General features: G+C 41.6%; 1 protein-coding gene across 1 annotated transcript in view; it reads left to right on the top strand.

Annotated features, from left to right (window-relative positions):
* The window catches only part of ptcd3 (pentatricopeptide repeat domain 3), a 39650-nt gene that overhangs the window by 5688 nt on the left and 17406 nt on the right, over window positions 1–16556 (top strand). Inside the window, exons 4-9 of the mRNA XM_088991272.1 lie at window positions 1353–1421; window positions 2076–2180; window positions 3251–3374; window positions 9138–9241; window positions 10592–10756; window positions 13668–13728. Coding sequence (XP_088847398.1) covers window positions 1353–1421; window positions 2076–2180; window positions 3251–3374; window positions 9138–9241; window positions 10592–10756; window positions 13668–13728 — 628 coding nt within the window. The remainder of the gene's footprint in view (window positions 1–1352; window positions 1422–2075; window positions 2181–3250; window positions 3375–9137; window positions 9242–10591; window positions 10757–13667; window positions 13729–16556) is intronic.

Consider the following 16556-nt stretch of genomic DNA (forward strand, 5'->3'; position numbering starts at 1 on the left):
ATAACATTGATGAATGAACTGTACAGTAAACAGTTTTGTATACCTTTCACGTACAGTTATACAGTAATAAAAATCGTTCTGAAAAAAAATGATATGAAATAAAAAATGATAAAAACGACACTAAAAGGTAAGTACAGTATATAACATTTATAAATGAACTGTACAGTACACAGTTTTGTATACATTACAGGTACAGTTATACAGTCATAAAAATCGATTATACAATATATAAAATGATAAAAATGACACTAAAAGCTATCAAATGTATAAATGAAGTGTAAACAGTTTGGTATACATATAATAGTATTCAAGAGAAAACGATGCTTAAAGGACAACCGACGTCACTTTTTTGTTTTTTAACTGACATCAGAAAAACGTTTTATAGCATCTAAAATACCCAAAACACGCAGTATGATATTTTTAGTCAAATGCAAAACACCAATAAAAATGACTTAAAGTGTCCAAAATCTGCAAAAAAATTTAGCTGCGAATTGGGCATTTTCAGAAAGTCTCGCTCCCAGTTTGTGACGTCACGCCAAAGACGTCTTGCATTGCTAGTGAATCAAAACAATGGCTTCAGATTCGGAGAATATGCTTTCTTGTTACACATCCAGTTGTGAATATGATTCAAATAGTTCTGAAGAGGAAAGCATACATGTTTGCTATCAATTAAATAATTTATTTGTGCCATTTTGAACTAACATTGGGGGGAAATCTCACCCAAAAAAAAGAGGCACAAAATGGCGACCTCCTGTGGCCACCTCCGTTTCCACAGGCTGATGAATTCCTTATATGACGCTTGGACGCCCTCTTCTGGCCTTCTGGCGGCTTTTGGGTGCAACACAAGGTCCCCAGACCAAACAAGTACAGCAAAATACATTGACGTGATGGAAGGACCGCTACAATGCGTCTTTTTTACGGTCAGGGGCGGTCCTTTAGTGACGTCACGTACGGACTCGTCACCAACTCAAAAACAAGACTTCCTGAATATTCAGCACGAGTCTTAAAACGTAAAATATAGCTATATGCGGTGGAATGTTTGTAAAATATGCTCAGTAGAAGTCATTTGAAGCCATTTTACAAATTGTGGACACAATTTGTCCGGAGACGTCGGTTGTCCTTTAAAAACAACAGATTGACATTGTATACTATCCTGTGTTGTAAACGTCACATAGGTCATTTTTAATGGATTTCGACTTACGACCGTTTGACTTACGACCGTTTTGTCCGAACGAAACCCGGTCGTAACTCAGATGTTAGCTGTATTCGTTAAAGCGCTATATAAATCAAAATGTATGTATTGTATTGTATCATTCCAAATATTAACACAAATGTGGCTTTTTTCCCACCAGGATCATACAGCTTATCCATACCAATTCCAGGATGATCCTTATCTCTCCCCGAGGAACGCTGCTGAGTTTGTGCGAAACATTCACTCTCCTATACAAACTTTCACTCTTTTTGTTTTTGTTCAACTTTATGTCTGCTGTCATTTATCACATCTTTGGTCTATACAGTATTTTTATCTACCTTAACTCATTGACTGCCATTCACCAATTTATTCGGGAATTGAAAATATGACATAGAGTGCCATTCCTGAATGTAGTTTTTTCATGCTTGGGTGCCGATCAAGCGAGTCATGGCCTCTGGCAACATTTCTTCTTTTCCACAAGCGGCAGCATTTCCCTTTTTTCCATGTTCGTGCTTCAACTGTTGTTAAAGCGCAACATATTATGTATGTATTGTATTGTATTTTGTGCAGTCACCCCCATTTCAAGATCATATAACTCCAGACTCATATAATTTAGGCATTAACTCTTTTTCTGATGAAAGAAGAGTGTTGAAGGTTTCTTACACTGTATTTAATGTTTATGTAATCCTAAAAGTCCATGTTGTGTGGTTCCTGGAATTCAAGTGACAATGACAAAAACCTTGGGGAGTGCACATGTCTGGCAGAGAATGAGTTAAAGGTGTATTTCTTCAAAATGTTATCTGAGGACAAATACACACAGCAACGTCTAAATATTCCCCTGTCTCTGTCGGTATCTTTCTTATGCTCTCGTTCTGCCTTGCAGAAGCTGTACTCTCTCTCTCAAGAGTCTGGCAGGTCTGCAGCTAAATACTTTGTCAACAATTATCCAAAGTTCTTCACCAAAGATTTTGCTGAACCGCATATACCTGTAAGAGACACGCAAAGTACAATAAATATAGACTTGTGTCTATAGTAATGAAAAAAAATATATGTACCGAGTTACGACCAGGTTCCGTTCCGACAAAACAGTTGTAAGTCAAGCGGTCGTAAGTCGAAATCCATTCAAAATGGCCGACGTGACGTTTACACGACAGGATAGTATACAATGTCAATCTGTTGTTTTAAAGCAACGTTTTCGATTGAATACTATTATATATCAAACTGTTTACACTTCATTTATCAATTATATACTTACCTTTTAGTGTCATTTCTATCATTTTATATTTCATATTAACTATTTTTATTACTGTATAACTGTACCTGTAATGTATACCAAAAACATGCACGGCAGGCTGATTGTTTTTTTTTTTTGGGCTTTTTGACTGGCCAGGCAATAGCTATCTAGCAGGCTGGCTATTAGCCGTCTAGCTGGCTGGCTGTTAGCTGGCTAGCTGTTGGTTATCAGGCTATCTATTAGCTATTTATTAGCTATCCATTAAATAGCTAGCTAGCTTTCTATCATTTGAGTTACGTCAGGGTTGAGTGAATGCTGGCGCGTGTGGCTGCCGCTGCTCACCCACAGAAAAAATTAACCTGTGACTGTAAAGTGACCTTGAGAGTTTTGAAAGGCGCTTAGAAATGAAATGTATTATTATAAAACTGTTTACTGTGCAGTTGATTTATAAATCTTATACTTACCCTGCTCTCCCTGCTAACAACCATAAGAGGTCGCCAACACACACGCTCGGACTCAGGCGGACGGCGAAGGAAAAAAGCAGTGTACAGTACTACAGGAGATGTTGCCGAGACGGTATCTGCATTGTATAACTACTGTATCGAGTCTAGTCACGCAGTAGATTGCTGTGTGAGTGTGACATGCTGGCTGGCTAAAATTGTAGTACGCATTGCCGGCTGCTTGTGCGTTGCGGTGCTAGGCGTAGAATTAAAAAAAGGGTCTGGTGGTCGTAACTCACGCCGGTTGTAACTCGGATGTTACCTGTATATGTCATTCCAGAATGTCAGTATCAATGGAATAAAAGTGTTTTCTTTGTTATAAAGTGTCTGATGCCAGATACGGTGTCACCGCACCTTGAAGAAGTGAGCGAAGAGGCACTGAAGGAAAGGATCAACTTGAGAAAAGTTAAAGCTGCTGTCGACATGTACGATCAGCTGCTGCAAGCCGGTAAGTGCAATATGCATGCAATCCATAATATATTTGAGACTCGCTGCTGTCTAGAGGGGGTGCCTATCAGGGGGGGGGGGTATCTGTCTTGCCCTCATTTAGAAATGAAATGTATTATTACTTATTATTTCACCGTTGCACATTTACACACACAGAAGTGCAATAGTGACTGAACAAAAAAAAGATCACAATGTACATGTATGTTGATGCAGTGGAGAAATTGACATTTCACAACAGCAAAGTTATAAAAGAAAAATTAAAGGAAATAAAGAAGTAGAAAAACAAAATGCAGGAGCTGCTGGAAAGGCAGCCACTCTCGCGGTGCCATCTTGAAGTCAAAACAACAACAAAACCTAAATAACAAATACAGTGATACCTCCACGTACGAACGCTTTAGCTCACAAACTTTTCGCCTTACGAACATTAAATTCACGAGAATATAATCTTGGCATACCAACTAGTTTTCGGTGGACCAGTCAAACCACATGGTGCTGGCAAATTAGATTTCCACACGCCCTTCCTTTGAGTGCAAACATAGTTTGTTATCGAGTGGAGTACTTTTGCTAATATGGGAGCGAAAAAGACCCCACCACAGGCTAGTGTTAAGCCAAAGAGGACACGAAAGAAAATGACGGACGAGCAGAAGGAGATCATCATAAAACACCAACAAAGTGTGCGTTTGTGGGACATAGCCTCCCAGTACCAGTACGCTAAGTCGATCATTGCTACGTGTGACGAAGGGTGTTTCTGTGTTGTCTAAGCCAGTGGTCCCCAACCTTTTTTGCGCCACAGACCGGTTTGATGTCAGACAATATTTTCACGGACCGGCGGATAAATACAACCAAATAAAATGATACGACAGGCATAGAAACTGTTTTCTTCATTTCTTTTAAAATAATCATAAACGTGAATCCATTGTGTATTTTTATACAACTTTATTAGCAGGGTCCTGGTACATCTTCAACAACAATCAACTCTGCTCCCTCCAGGAAGCAGAGCTGGAGGGAGCAGAGCTGAAGATGTTGAGGTTTTCTTTGGGAGTGACCAGGTTGGATAGGATCAGGAATGAGTACATTCGAGGGACAGCTCATATTAGAGGCTTTGGAGAGAAAGTCAGAGAGGCCAGACTGAGATGGTTTGGACATGTCCAGAGGAGAGAGAGTGACTATATCTGGAGAACGTCTGTGTAAGCTCTCAGTCGTACAGGAGTGGTCCATCGATGAGAAGGTTTCTTCAGCCGTCATCTGTACAAAAGTGAAGGTTTCGGACGTTTCGCCTCCTATCCAAGAGGCTTCGTCAGCGAACTAAAGTCTGACTGGTCGTATCGGCCCCATTTATATATCCCTAATGTCCAGAGAGGACTGTAATTTCATCTGTTCTGTATGTCATGTATATTAGCATATTTGACAATAAAGCTGACTTTGACTTTTGATAATAATAATAATAATAAATTTCATTGATAAGCGCCTTTCAACACTCAAGGACACTTTTGAATCACAGGACATTTTTCCTGCGGGTGACCAGCGGTAGCCACACGCGCCAGCGTTCACTCAACCCGGAAGTAACATAAATACGAATAAAACCAAGTAAATAAACTGATGGAGAAATAATTAAATAAATAGTAAATACATAAATAAATACATAAAAAATAATGAAAATAAATGAATGAACAAATAAAAACAAATGAATAAACAAAATAAATAAAAATAAATGTAAATAAATAAATGGCTGGAGAAATAAATACATAAATAATACAAATAAACTAATGGAAAAATAAATAAATAAACAATAAATAAACAAATAGTAAATAAATAAATACATAAACATAATGAATCAAGACAATGGAATACAGAGATCCTGGTGGCGCCGGACACAGCTATGATAGGTCCCTACTCTCAGGTTGGGGGGGGGCGCGGGACCCCCCCCCCTGTGGCCCCACTGATTGTTCCTACATTCCTGACTAACGATTGGCCTATTACACCCACTCCCCCCGGTATCACCTCATCAGCATAACGACCCTCATCAGCATTGCGAAAGTTGCCTAACCTGTTTTGCCTGAGCAGGCTATTGTATGAACGATCCAAATTGAACCTCACACCACCAGACCGGTTTAATGAAGGATTTTGTTGTTTTATAAGAATCGCCTCTTTCACCCCCCTTTCAAACCATCTATGTTCTTTCGCTAAGATTTTAACCTCATTGTCGTCAAATGAGTGGTTGCTAGCTTTTAGGTGCAAATGTACTGCCGATTGAGGCCCACTAGTATTATCCCTGCGATATATCTGGAGAAGGATGTTGAGCCTTGAACTGCCAGGCAGGAGAGCGAGAGGAAGACCGAAGAGGAGGTTTATGGATGTGGTCAAAGAGCACATGAAGGTAGCTGGTGTGAGAGAAGAGGATGCACAAAACCGGGATAGATGGGATACATTGTTTCGCTGTGGCGCCCCCTAATGGGAAAATCCGGAAGGAAAAGAAGAAGATTAGCAGGGTCCTGGTAACATCGCGCCAACAACAACACATGTCACATCGTCTCTGCCTCTTAATGCTCTATGGTCACCATTGGTAATGTTTAAACGTGCCTTCAAAATAAGATACACCACAAAAACAAGTACAAAGCGCATGAAAAAGACAACTCATTACAACTGAATCAATGGGATCCCTGAGCTTGTTTCTCTGCAACGAGACGGTCCCATCTACGGATAATGGGAGACAATGACGCCCCAAGTGTCTTGCTTATGTCCAGTCTACTCCGTAGTTTTGTTTTGGTTGCTGTCACTGCAGAAAACCCCGCTTCACACAAATAAGATGTCGGAAACTGCAACAGGGTTTTCAGTGCTGTTGTGGCGATCTCGGGGCTTCTGCCATCACTTTAATCCAGAACACCGGCTTGAGTTGTTGTCTCAAACATACTTTTAAGTCCGCTATCATTTGCGAACTCCAGCAGTTCTTCCTCTTGCACAGGCATTCTGGATTCACCTGGTGTGTTGACAAATGGTTTGCAGATCCATTCCTTGGCAGTTTGTGGGTCTTTTGTGGCTGGGAAGTAGCGCTCAAACTCTTTTAAAAGCAAAGACAGGTGCTCGTGCATCAGCTGGGGGAATGAAGGCTCGGGCTCAGTCTCGTCCAAAAACCCCGCCAATGTTTGAGACGTGTCAAATACACTGCTATTCACGCGCCGTCCCCACAAATCCAGTTTGGCTTTAAATGCAGCTACTTTATCAGCCAACTTGAAGACAGTTGTCATTTTCCCCTGAAGTGACAGATTAAGTTCATTGAGCAGGTTGAATATGTCGCACAAGCAGTGGAGAAAATTTACATTTAACAGCAGCAAAGTTATGGAAGGGAAGAAAGAAGTAGAAAACAAAATACAGGAGCTTCTGGAAAGTCAGCCACTCTCGCACAAAAAAACAAAATAACAAATAATATGACATTCCTTTCATTCCTTTCATCACTTTGCTGCTGTGAAAGGAAAATTTCTCCACTGTAAGACTAATAAAGGCAAATCCAATCCAATCCAACACAAAGACACAGAGAGTCATTCATCCTTCGGCACTTGCCGTACCCTCTTTGTGACATGAAGCAGTTCTAGATGAAAGAGGAGAGGATCAGAGCATCCTTTTAAGCAGTGGATCAGGGTGGAATGTGCTCGTCTACTACAAGCTAAATGTTGAAAGCAAACACACAGCTGTAGCATCCATTGACGAAGAGATTGTCTCACATCTGTCCCACATAAATCTGCTTCAATTCCAAACCGCGACAGTTCCACATTCTTACAGATCAGATTTGTACCAAATGACCCACGGACCGCTACCGGTCCGCGGCCCGGAGGTTGGGGACCTCTGGTCTAAGCAACGGTCTCAGGCAATAGAAGAGGTTGAAAAACTTCTGTTTATTTGGCTTAATGAAAAGCAGCTAGCAGGGGACAGTGTGAGTGAGGGTATTATCGCCGAGAAAGCACTGCACCTTCACTCGCATATCATCAAGAGGCAACTACATCAACGGCCATCACAAAAGTCAATAAAACAACTTTAAAACAGTTTATTTCTTGAATTACAATACAATAGCACATTTATTATACATACACATTACACCATGACGTCCCTGATCCACCGTTAAAATGGATGCTTTGATCCACTCCTCTTTCATCTAGAACTGCTTCATGTCATCACAAAGAGGGTACAGCAAGTGCTGAAGATTGAATGACTCTCTGTGTCTTTGTGGTGTCATGTTATTTGTTATTTTTGTTTTTTTTCCAAGATGGCGGGGCGTGAACACGCAGAGGCTCCCCTCTTCTGGAAAATTGGTGTTTTCGTGTTTATTATGTTTGTTAAAGTCATGATAAGTGCCTTGCATGGTGGGTCTGTGAGGACTGTAATTTCATCTGTTCTGTATGTCATGTATATTAGCATATTTGACAATAAAGCTGACTTTGACTTTTGATAATAATAATAATAATAATAAATTTCATTGATAAGCGCCTTTCAACACTCAAGGACACTTTTGAATCACAGGACATTTTTCCTGCGGGTGACCAGCGGTAGCCACACGCGCCAGCGTTCACTCAACCCGGAAGTAACATAAATACGAATAAAACCAAGTAAATAAACTGATGGAGAAATAATTAAATAAATAGTAAATACATAAATAAATACATAAAAAATAATGAAAATAAATGAATGAACAAATAAAAACAAATGAATAAACAAAATAAATAAAAATAAATGTAAATAAATAAATGGCTGGAGAAATAAATACATAAATAATACAAATAAACTAATGGAAAAATAAATAAATAAACAATAAATAAACAAATGACTGGTACTGGTCGTATCGGCCCTATTTATATATCCCTAATGTCCAGACATGGCGGCGCCGGACCCAGCTATGATAGGTCCCTACTTTCAGGTTGGGGGGAGCAGAGGACCACTCCCTGCAGCCCCACCGATTGTTCCTACATTCCTGACTAACGACTGGCCTGATTGCCCCACTCCCTACGTTATCACCTCATCAGCATTACTAATGTTGCCTAACCTGTGTTGCTTAAGCAGGCTATTGTATGAACGATCCAAATTGAACCTCACCCCACCAGACCGGTGGTGGGGTGCTGAGAGCTTACACAGACGTAAAGACATGGAGAGTCATTCATTCTTCAGCACTTTCTGTACCCCCTTTGTTACATGAAGCAGTTCTAGATGAAAGAGGAGAGGATCAAAGAGTGTTTTCACCAGTGGATCAGGGACATCATGGTGGAACGTTCACGTCGACTACAAGCTAAATGTTGAAAGCAAACACGCATCTGTAGCATCCATTGACGAAGAGATTGTCCCACATAAATCCGCTTCAATTACAAGCCGCGACAGTTCCACATACGCATCGGTGCTCTGCGCTGACGCTCCTTCTTATCGCGGGCTCCTCAAGCCATGCATCCATCCAGCCACAGACTGTCCAACAGCACCGACCTTTCCGCTGAACAAAGTGGGGCTGTGAAGATACTGCCCATTACAGGCGCAAAAAAGCACAATGGGCAGGGCTGTGAGGGAGTTGAGTCATTTTCGATTAAGCACGTAAACTGAGGTATCACTGTAATAGGACAACACAATTTAATAAAAATATTGAGGATTTTTGCAACAGATGTTCCACAAAAAAGGCTCCAATATTGGGGGTGGGGCCGTGAATAATGAACATGCAAATACCCTCACCAAGTGTGCAACCTGTGTGCAGTTTTACTTGTCGCAAATTTATAGTCTCCATTCTATTTTCCAGGGACGTCTGTGTCAATGGAGACAACTCACAACCTCTTAGACTTGATTTGTCTCTTTTGTGACAGAGACCCTGTCCAGGAGGATGGGACACAGACAGGGGACATGGTGAGTCATGACTGATTCAGTCGTCTTTGGACAAAAAATGGAAGACCCTCATTGACTCATTCACTGCCAGACGATGTGCAAAAAATGTGTCCAATCCAGTGCCAGGGTTTTTGTCATTGTCAGTCGAATTCCAGAACCCATATAATGGAAACATTTAGGACTACATAATAATAATATAATAATAATAATAATAATAATAATAATAAAGATAAAAAGAATGAGAAAAAGAATAAGGAAAAGAATAACGAACAAGAATAAGGAACAAGAATAATAAAATAATAATACATTTGATTTATAAGCGCCTTTCCAAACTCTCAAGGTCACTTTACTGTCACGTTTTGCAAGGTGGTGATGGCGGGTGCGCATCCGAAAAAGCAGGCAGGAGGGAGCAGGAGGTTGTTTGACAAATTGTATTAAAATAAAGGTCAGCAGGAACAAAATGTAAAACATCAAAATCATCTGAACAGAAAAAAAGTATCAAAAGAAAACCAAGTGTAAAAGTCCGCCAAGGTTAAACAAACACATGCACAGCATACAATGCATGCAATTGCAGACAAAGCATGCAACAAACAATGAACCGACACCGGATGGTCGTGCCGTGAGTCCTTTTAAGTGTCACTGACTAAAACGACCAGCACCTGCGAGGCTGCAGGCAGGGCTGACGTCGCTACCCGTTGGTCGCCAATCCGAACGTGGCAGTCCGCCACTGATCGGGATGACCAGCACCTGTGCAGGTGCAGGCGGGGCCGACAGCACCACCCGTTGGTCGCCAACCAGATCATGACATTTACAGCCACATGATAAGTTTTTCTGTGGGTGAGCAGCGGCAGCCACATGCGCCAGCGTTCACTCAACCCAGAAGTAACTCAAATAGAAAGCTAGCCAGCTAGCCAATACATAGCTAATAGCTAGCTAGCTTGATAGCTATCCAGCCAGCTAATGCAGCGTAAGAAACCTTAAACTCTCTTCTTTCATCAGAAACAAAGAGTTAATTGCTAAATAATATGGGTCTGGAGTTATCTGAGCTTGAAATGAGGGCGGCTGTCCAAAATACAATGTAATACACATATTGAAAAAAGGGAAATGCTGCCCCCTAGTGGAAGAGAAAAACATTGCCAGAGGTGTTACCAGTGCTTTATCGGCACCACCGCAAGAAAACAAAAACAAAACTTGAACTAATTGGGGAATGGCGCTCTACGTCATATTTTCAATTCCCCAATCACTTCTTGAATGGCAGTGAATGAGTTAAACTACAACTAAATGTCACGGGGGAATAAATGGCTCTGCGAAGAATCAAATTAATCCTGGTTAAAATCTGAGTTTGTGTCTTGATATGTTTCCTGTTTTTAGGAGGAATATGTAAATGACACTAAAAAGTGGAAAGGGAAGGTCCGGCGACCATCAGACCTGCTCAAGTTTACCTGGAAAGGAAATAACAATGCTGAAAGAATATTTAACCTCCTGCCAGAGAAAGATACCCCATCTTACTCCGCTCTCATCAGAGGCATGGTCAAGGTATGTGTTTTTATGTATCTGTCAGAGAAATTTGTTGGGACACTGTGAACAAAGGCTGGAACACAGGAAGATTGTCTTTTACTGCCCATTCATGACCGACGCTCAACCTCTGCAGCCCTCGGCCAAGGTATTTATTGGGAGTATATGCAAATTGAAGTGATACATTAGTAAAACATAGTCTTGATTTAAATACCACACCCCTGGACGTACCAAACAATGACGTGATACATCGGTTTATGAACCCCTTGGCTTACGAAGTTTTCGGTTTACAAATGTTAAATTTATGAAAATTTTATCTTGGCATGCGAACTACTTTTTCGGGATACACACGGAGCGCCACAATGAGTAATGTGTCGTTGGCGAACGATCCCGGTCTCCTAACAAGAAAATGGAAGCCGACATTTTTTGGTCCTCTATTCCACGCCCCCAGTCTTCGGTTAAAGCCACGTGATTGGTCAAGAACGCAGTAGTGAGGGGAGGTGGTTTAAACATTAAAGAGACAGGCAGACGACAGAGAGTGAGTGAGAAAATGGAGAGAAAACAGTGACTCGTTTCAACTTTGATAGGCTGCACAAATAACCCGCACAAGCCATCTGTGCACTTGATGCAAAAAGATCTCAACCCTGCTCAACAAAACGCAATTGATGAGGAACTAGGTCAAATTATCGCAGAGAAAGCAACTACAAGGAATCATTCCTCAAGTTGGTGAAAGAAGGCTATGTTCCTCATCAAGTGTTTAATGCTGATGAAACCGGACAATCCATTACATCAAGCAATCAACGGCCATCACAAAGGTAAAGAAAACCACTTTATTATATAGTACAGTTTATTTCTTTAATTATCATACCATAGCACATTTATTATACATAAAATAAGGTATATTTTGTGTAGTTTTAAAGCTTATAAAATTAGAATGGGAACGGATTATTCTCATTTTAATGCTTTCCTATGGGAAATTAATGTTTGGGAGACACACTTTTCGCCTTACACACTCTGGGAACCAATTAAGTTCGTTAGCCAAGGTATCACTGTATAAACAACAGAACATAGAGATTTCACAGGGTGACTCAAAAAAGAAGCGTACACATGAAAATTTCAATTGTGCCTTTGATTAAAAATCTATTTATTTGAAATTACGACCACACATTTTTCAGTTTATGGAAGACCATTCAGGAGAGTTTCAGCTCTTTATGTCAATTTTTAGTCAATTTATTGCTTTCCCAAGATGTGTTTCAAACATCCACCATTTCGCTGCAAGCAAACCTGTACTGGTCTGACAAAGTTGTCAATCACTTTTACACCCTCTTTCGGGACGGTGACCCAAAAAGATGCGGACCCATGAAAATGTCAATTGTGGCTTTGATTAATAAGCTATTTTTTTGAAATTACAACCACACATTCAGTTTATGGAAGACAATTCAGCAGCGTTTCAGCTATTTCTGTCAATTTTTAGTCAATTTATGGCTTTTCCGAGATGTGTTCCAAACGTCCACCATTCGGTTGCAAGCGAACCTGTACTCGTCTGATAAAGTTGTCAATCACTTTTAGACACTCCTCTTTCGAGAGAAAACATTGCTGCAGTGAGGCACTCAGTAGGACGAATCACCCTGTAATTAGTTTACTTTCCTCGAATCGATAGATTTTTACCCGGCTAATGACATCTTGATGTGAAGGACTTTACCCAGTCCTAATTTATGTCATGTGAAGGAGTTTACCAAGTACTAAATGAGTCCAAGGCCAGATCTCCGACATGAAGATGACAGGTTAACAGGCTGTGTTCAGGCTCTGTTCACCTCAGATTGACCCCAGGTTTCTCTGTGCTTCCATTGTGGGCTTTGTGTTCGGCGGCTAACTGACCTTGAAACTTTTAAAGAGGATAACTTCTATTCAGTCTGTTCACTATCAGTATCCCACAAACGGTTTATTGCTTGGACAAATATTGCTGCACCATAGTTAAGAGTTAAAGGTGACAACTGACGTCTCCGGACAAGTTGTGTCCATAATTTGTAAAATGCCTTCAAATGACTTCTACTGGGCGTATTTTAATAAGATTCCACCGCATATAGCTATATTTTACGTTTTAAGACTCGCGCTGAAAATTCAGGAAGTTTTTGAGTTGGTGACGAGTCCTCACGTGACGTCAGAAAAGGACCGCCTCCTGACCGAAAAAAGACGCATTGTAGCGTCTTTCCATCACGTCAATGTATTTTGCTGTACTGTTTTTTTTTAACCGTGTGTTACATCCAAAAGCCGCCAGCAGAGGGAGTTCAAACTCAATGGAAAGCATTTATCAGCCTGTGGAAACGGGCTTATTCATTCCTCACAGGAGGTGGTCGCCATGTTTTTGCCTCTTTTGTGGGACGCTACATTGCAGTCCAGATGCCTCAAAATGACACGGAAGGACTTCTTTAATTGATTGCAAACATGTATGCTTTCCTCTTCAGAACTATTTGAATCATATTCATAACTGGATGTGTAACAAGAAAGCATATTCTCCGAATCTGAAGCCATTGTTTGGATTCTCTAGCAATGCAAGACGTCTTGGCGTGACGTCACGAACTGGGGGCGGGACTTTCTGAAAATGCCCAATTCGCAGCTCAATTTTTTTGCAGATTTTGAACACTTTAAGTCATTTTTATTGGTGTTTTGCATTTGAGTAAAAATATCATACTGCGTGTTTTGGGTATTTTAGATGTTATAAAACGTTTTTCTAATGTCAGTTAAAAAAAATAGTGACGTTGGTTGCCCTTTAAGAGTTGCATCCGTATTGGATCTTGCAAAGTGAAGCAGATTTGTGAAAAGCCTCTGTTCACAGCCGTTCAAGCGGCCGTTTAAGATAGCATTTAGCCACCATCCGTCTGTTAAAACTGTATCAGGGATACTTTGATTTTGCACTTGTATGTGTCTTTAGCACGGAGCCTATGCAAAGGCGTTCAGTATGTACACAGACCTGCTCAACAACAGACTGACTGGTAAGTTCACAATCACAATCTACTTTATTGGCCAAGTGTGTAGAACACACAAGGAATTTGTCTTCGGTAGAACGCGCTGCACTAGTATCAACTGGCTCAAGAGTGGACACTGGAGCTAGAGATTCATAATATTAATAATAATAGTAATAATAATACATTTTATTTTAAGCACCTTTCAAAGCTCTCAAGGACACTTTACAGTCACAGACAAGCATAGGTACTATAATAAATAAAATACAATCACAAAATAGAATACAATAAATAAAACACCATTATAAATAGACTCCTCAAGACCTGCTCCGACCAGCTGTGTGACATTGTCCAGCACTTGTTCAACCTGAGCCTGAAGCTGGGCAGAGTTCCACAGCTGTGGAAAACGTCATGCCTGGTCCCAGTGCCCAAGATTGCCAACCCCAAAGAGCTCAACAGCTACAGACCGGTGGCGCTGACGTCTCACCTGATGAAGACGCTGGAGAGACTCGTCCTCGCCCACCTGCGACCGCTGGCAAGCTCATCGCTGGACCCGCTGCAGTTTGCCTACCAGCCCAGCATCGGTGTGGAGGATGCCATCATCTACCTCCTCCATACGGCGTTGCTGCACCTGGAGAATGCTGGGAGCACGGTGAGGATCACATTCTTCGATTTCTCCAGTGCCTTCAACACCATCCAGCCCAGTCTACTGGGGGACAAGCTGCAGCATGCCGGAGTCGACCATCACCTCACATCCTGGATTACAGACTACCTCACAAACAGGCCACAGTACGTGAGGGTAAAGAACTGTGAGTCGGACAGGCTTCTCTGCAGCACCGGAGCGCCGCAGGGAACAGTCCTGGCTCCATTCCTCTTCACCCTCTACACCTCGGACTTCAACTACAACACCCCAACCTGCCACCTTCAGAAGTTCTCTGACGACTCAGCTATTGTCGGCCTCATTACAGAGGGAGACGATAGGGAGTACAGGGGACTGACAAAGGACTTTGTGGACTGGTGCCAGCAGAATCACCTCCAGATCAACACCGGCAAAACCAAGGAGCTGGTGGTGGATTTCTGCAGGAAACAATCGTCACCTGCACCATTGAACATCCAGGGTTCGGACATTGAGAGGGTGACCTCCTACAAGTACCTGGGTGTTACTCTAAACAATAAACTGGACTGGACAAAGAACACGGATGCCCTAATCAAAAAGGGACAGAGTCGCCTCTTCCTCCTCAGGAAACTGAGGTCTTTTGGAGTTCAGGGGTCACTCCTAAAGACTTTCTATGACTCTGTGGTGGCATCAGCCATCCACTATGGCATTGTCTGCTGGTCAGGCAGCATCACCACCCGGGACAGAAAAAGACTGGAGCGCTTTGTCAAGCGGGCCAGTTCTGTCGTGGGCTGCTCGCTGGACTCTCTAGAGGAGGTGGGCAACAGACGGACGCTAGCTAAACTAAAAGCTATGACGGACAGCCCCTCCCACCCCCTCCTGCCCATCCTGACAGCTCTGGGTAGCTCCTTTAGCCAGAGACTATTACACCCGCGCTGCAAGAAGGAGAGGTACCGCCGCTCGTTCCTACCGACTGCTGTCAGGCTTCACAATTCCCAATGATCACATGTGAAAAAAAAAACAAAAAAAACTGGACACCTGTAAATATGGGTTGTTGCAATATATCTAAATGCATTTCTTGATTCTGCACTATGTACAGTCTTGTTTATAGAACGGTTTTTGCACATCTACATTTGCACAGTATACAGTTGACATTTTTATTTTGTTATGCTTAGAATATCTTGTTTTCTATCCTTTCACTCCCACCCCAACCCCATCCCTCTTCAATTGCTGCTGTGGACTGCAAATTTCCCCATTGCGGGACGAATAAAGGTATTCTGATTCTGATTCTGATTCTGAGAAACAAGAGAAAGCTACACAGGAAATGCAATTTTAACTAGGTGGCTTTTGAGATGGGATTTGAAGGTGGGAAGAGAATTGATGTTACGAATGTTGGGAGGAAGTGAGTTCAAGAGTTTGGGGGCAGAGCAGCTGAAAGCTCTGTCCCCCATCGTGCTGGCACGGGCGGTGGGCACACAGATGTGGAGGGAGGAAGAGGATCTGAGGGAACCAGAGGGAATAGACATTTGCCAATAGCTAATAGCCAGCCAGCTAGCTAACTAGCTAATAGATAGACAATCTCGATGGAAAGGTTTCTTCAGTCGTCATCTGTAATTGCTTCGTCAGCGAACTAATTTTTTTTAGGTGCTCTATCTATCTATCTATCTATCTATCTATCTATCTATCTATCTATCTATCTATCTATCTATCTATCTATCTATCTATCTATCTATCTATCTATATATATATATATATATATATATATATATATATATATATATATATATATATATATATATATATATATATATATATATATCCCTACTGTCCAGACGTGGCGGTTCCGGACTCTGCTATGATTGGTCCCTGGGGGAGCAGAGGACTACTCCCTACGGTTCCGCTGATTACTTATATTAGTGTAGCCGCAGGGAGTAGTTCTCTGCTGCCCCCAACCTGAGACAGGGACCAATCATAGCATAGTCTGGCACCGCCACGTCTCGACAGTAGGGATATTTATAGGGCCAAAACTATCAGCATAAAAAAAAATAGTTTTCTGACGAAGCCTCTTGGATAAGAAGCGAAACGTCCGACACCTTCAAAGAAGTACAGATGACGGCTGAAGAAACCACTCCTATACGACTGAGAGCTTAAACAGACGTAGACAGACAATAGCTAAAAGCCATCCAGTTTGCTAATAGATAGCCAATAGCTAATAATAGCAAATAGCTAATAGCCAGCCAGC

The sequence above is a fragment of the Hippocampus bargibanti genome, linkage group LG02 (assembly GCF_051943395.1).
Source record: "Hippocampus bargibanti isolate YZ-2025 linkage group LG02, ASM5194339v1, whole genome shotgun sequence".
NCBI classification, from domain to species: Eukaryota; Metazoa; Chordata; class Actinopteri; order Syngnathiformes; family Syngnathidae; genus Hippocampus; species Hippocampus bargibanti.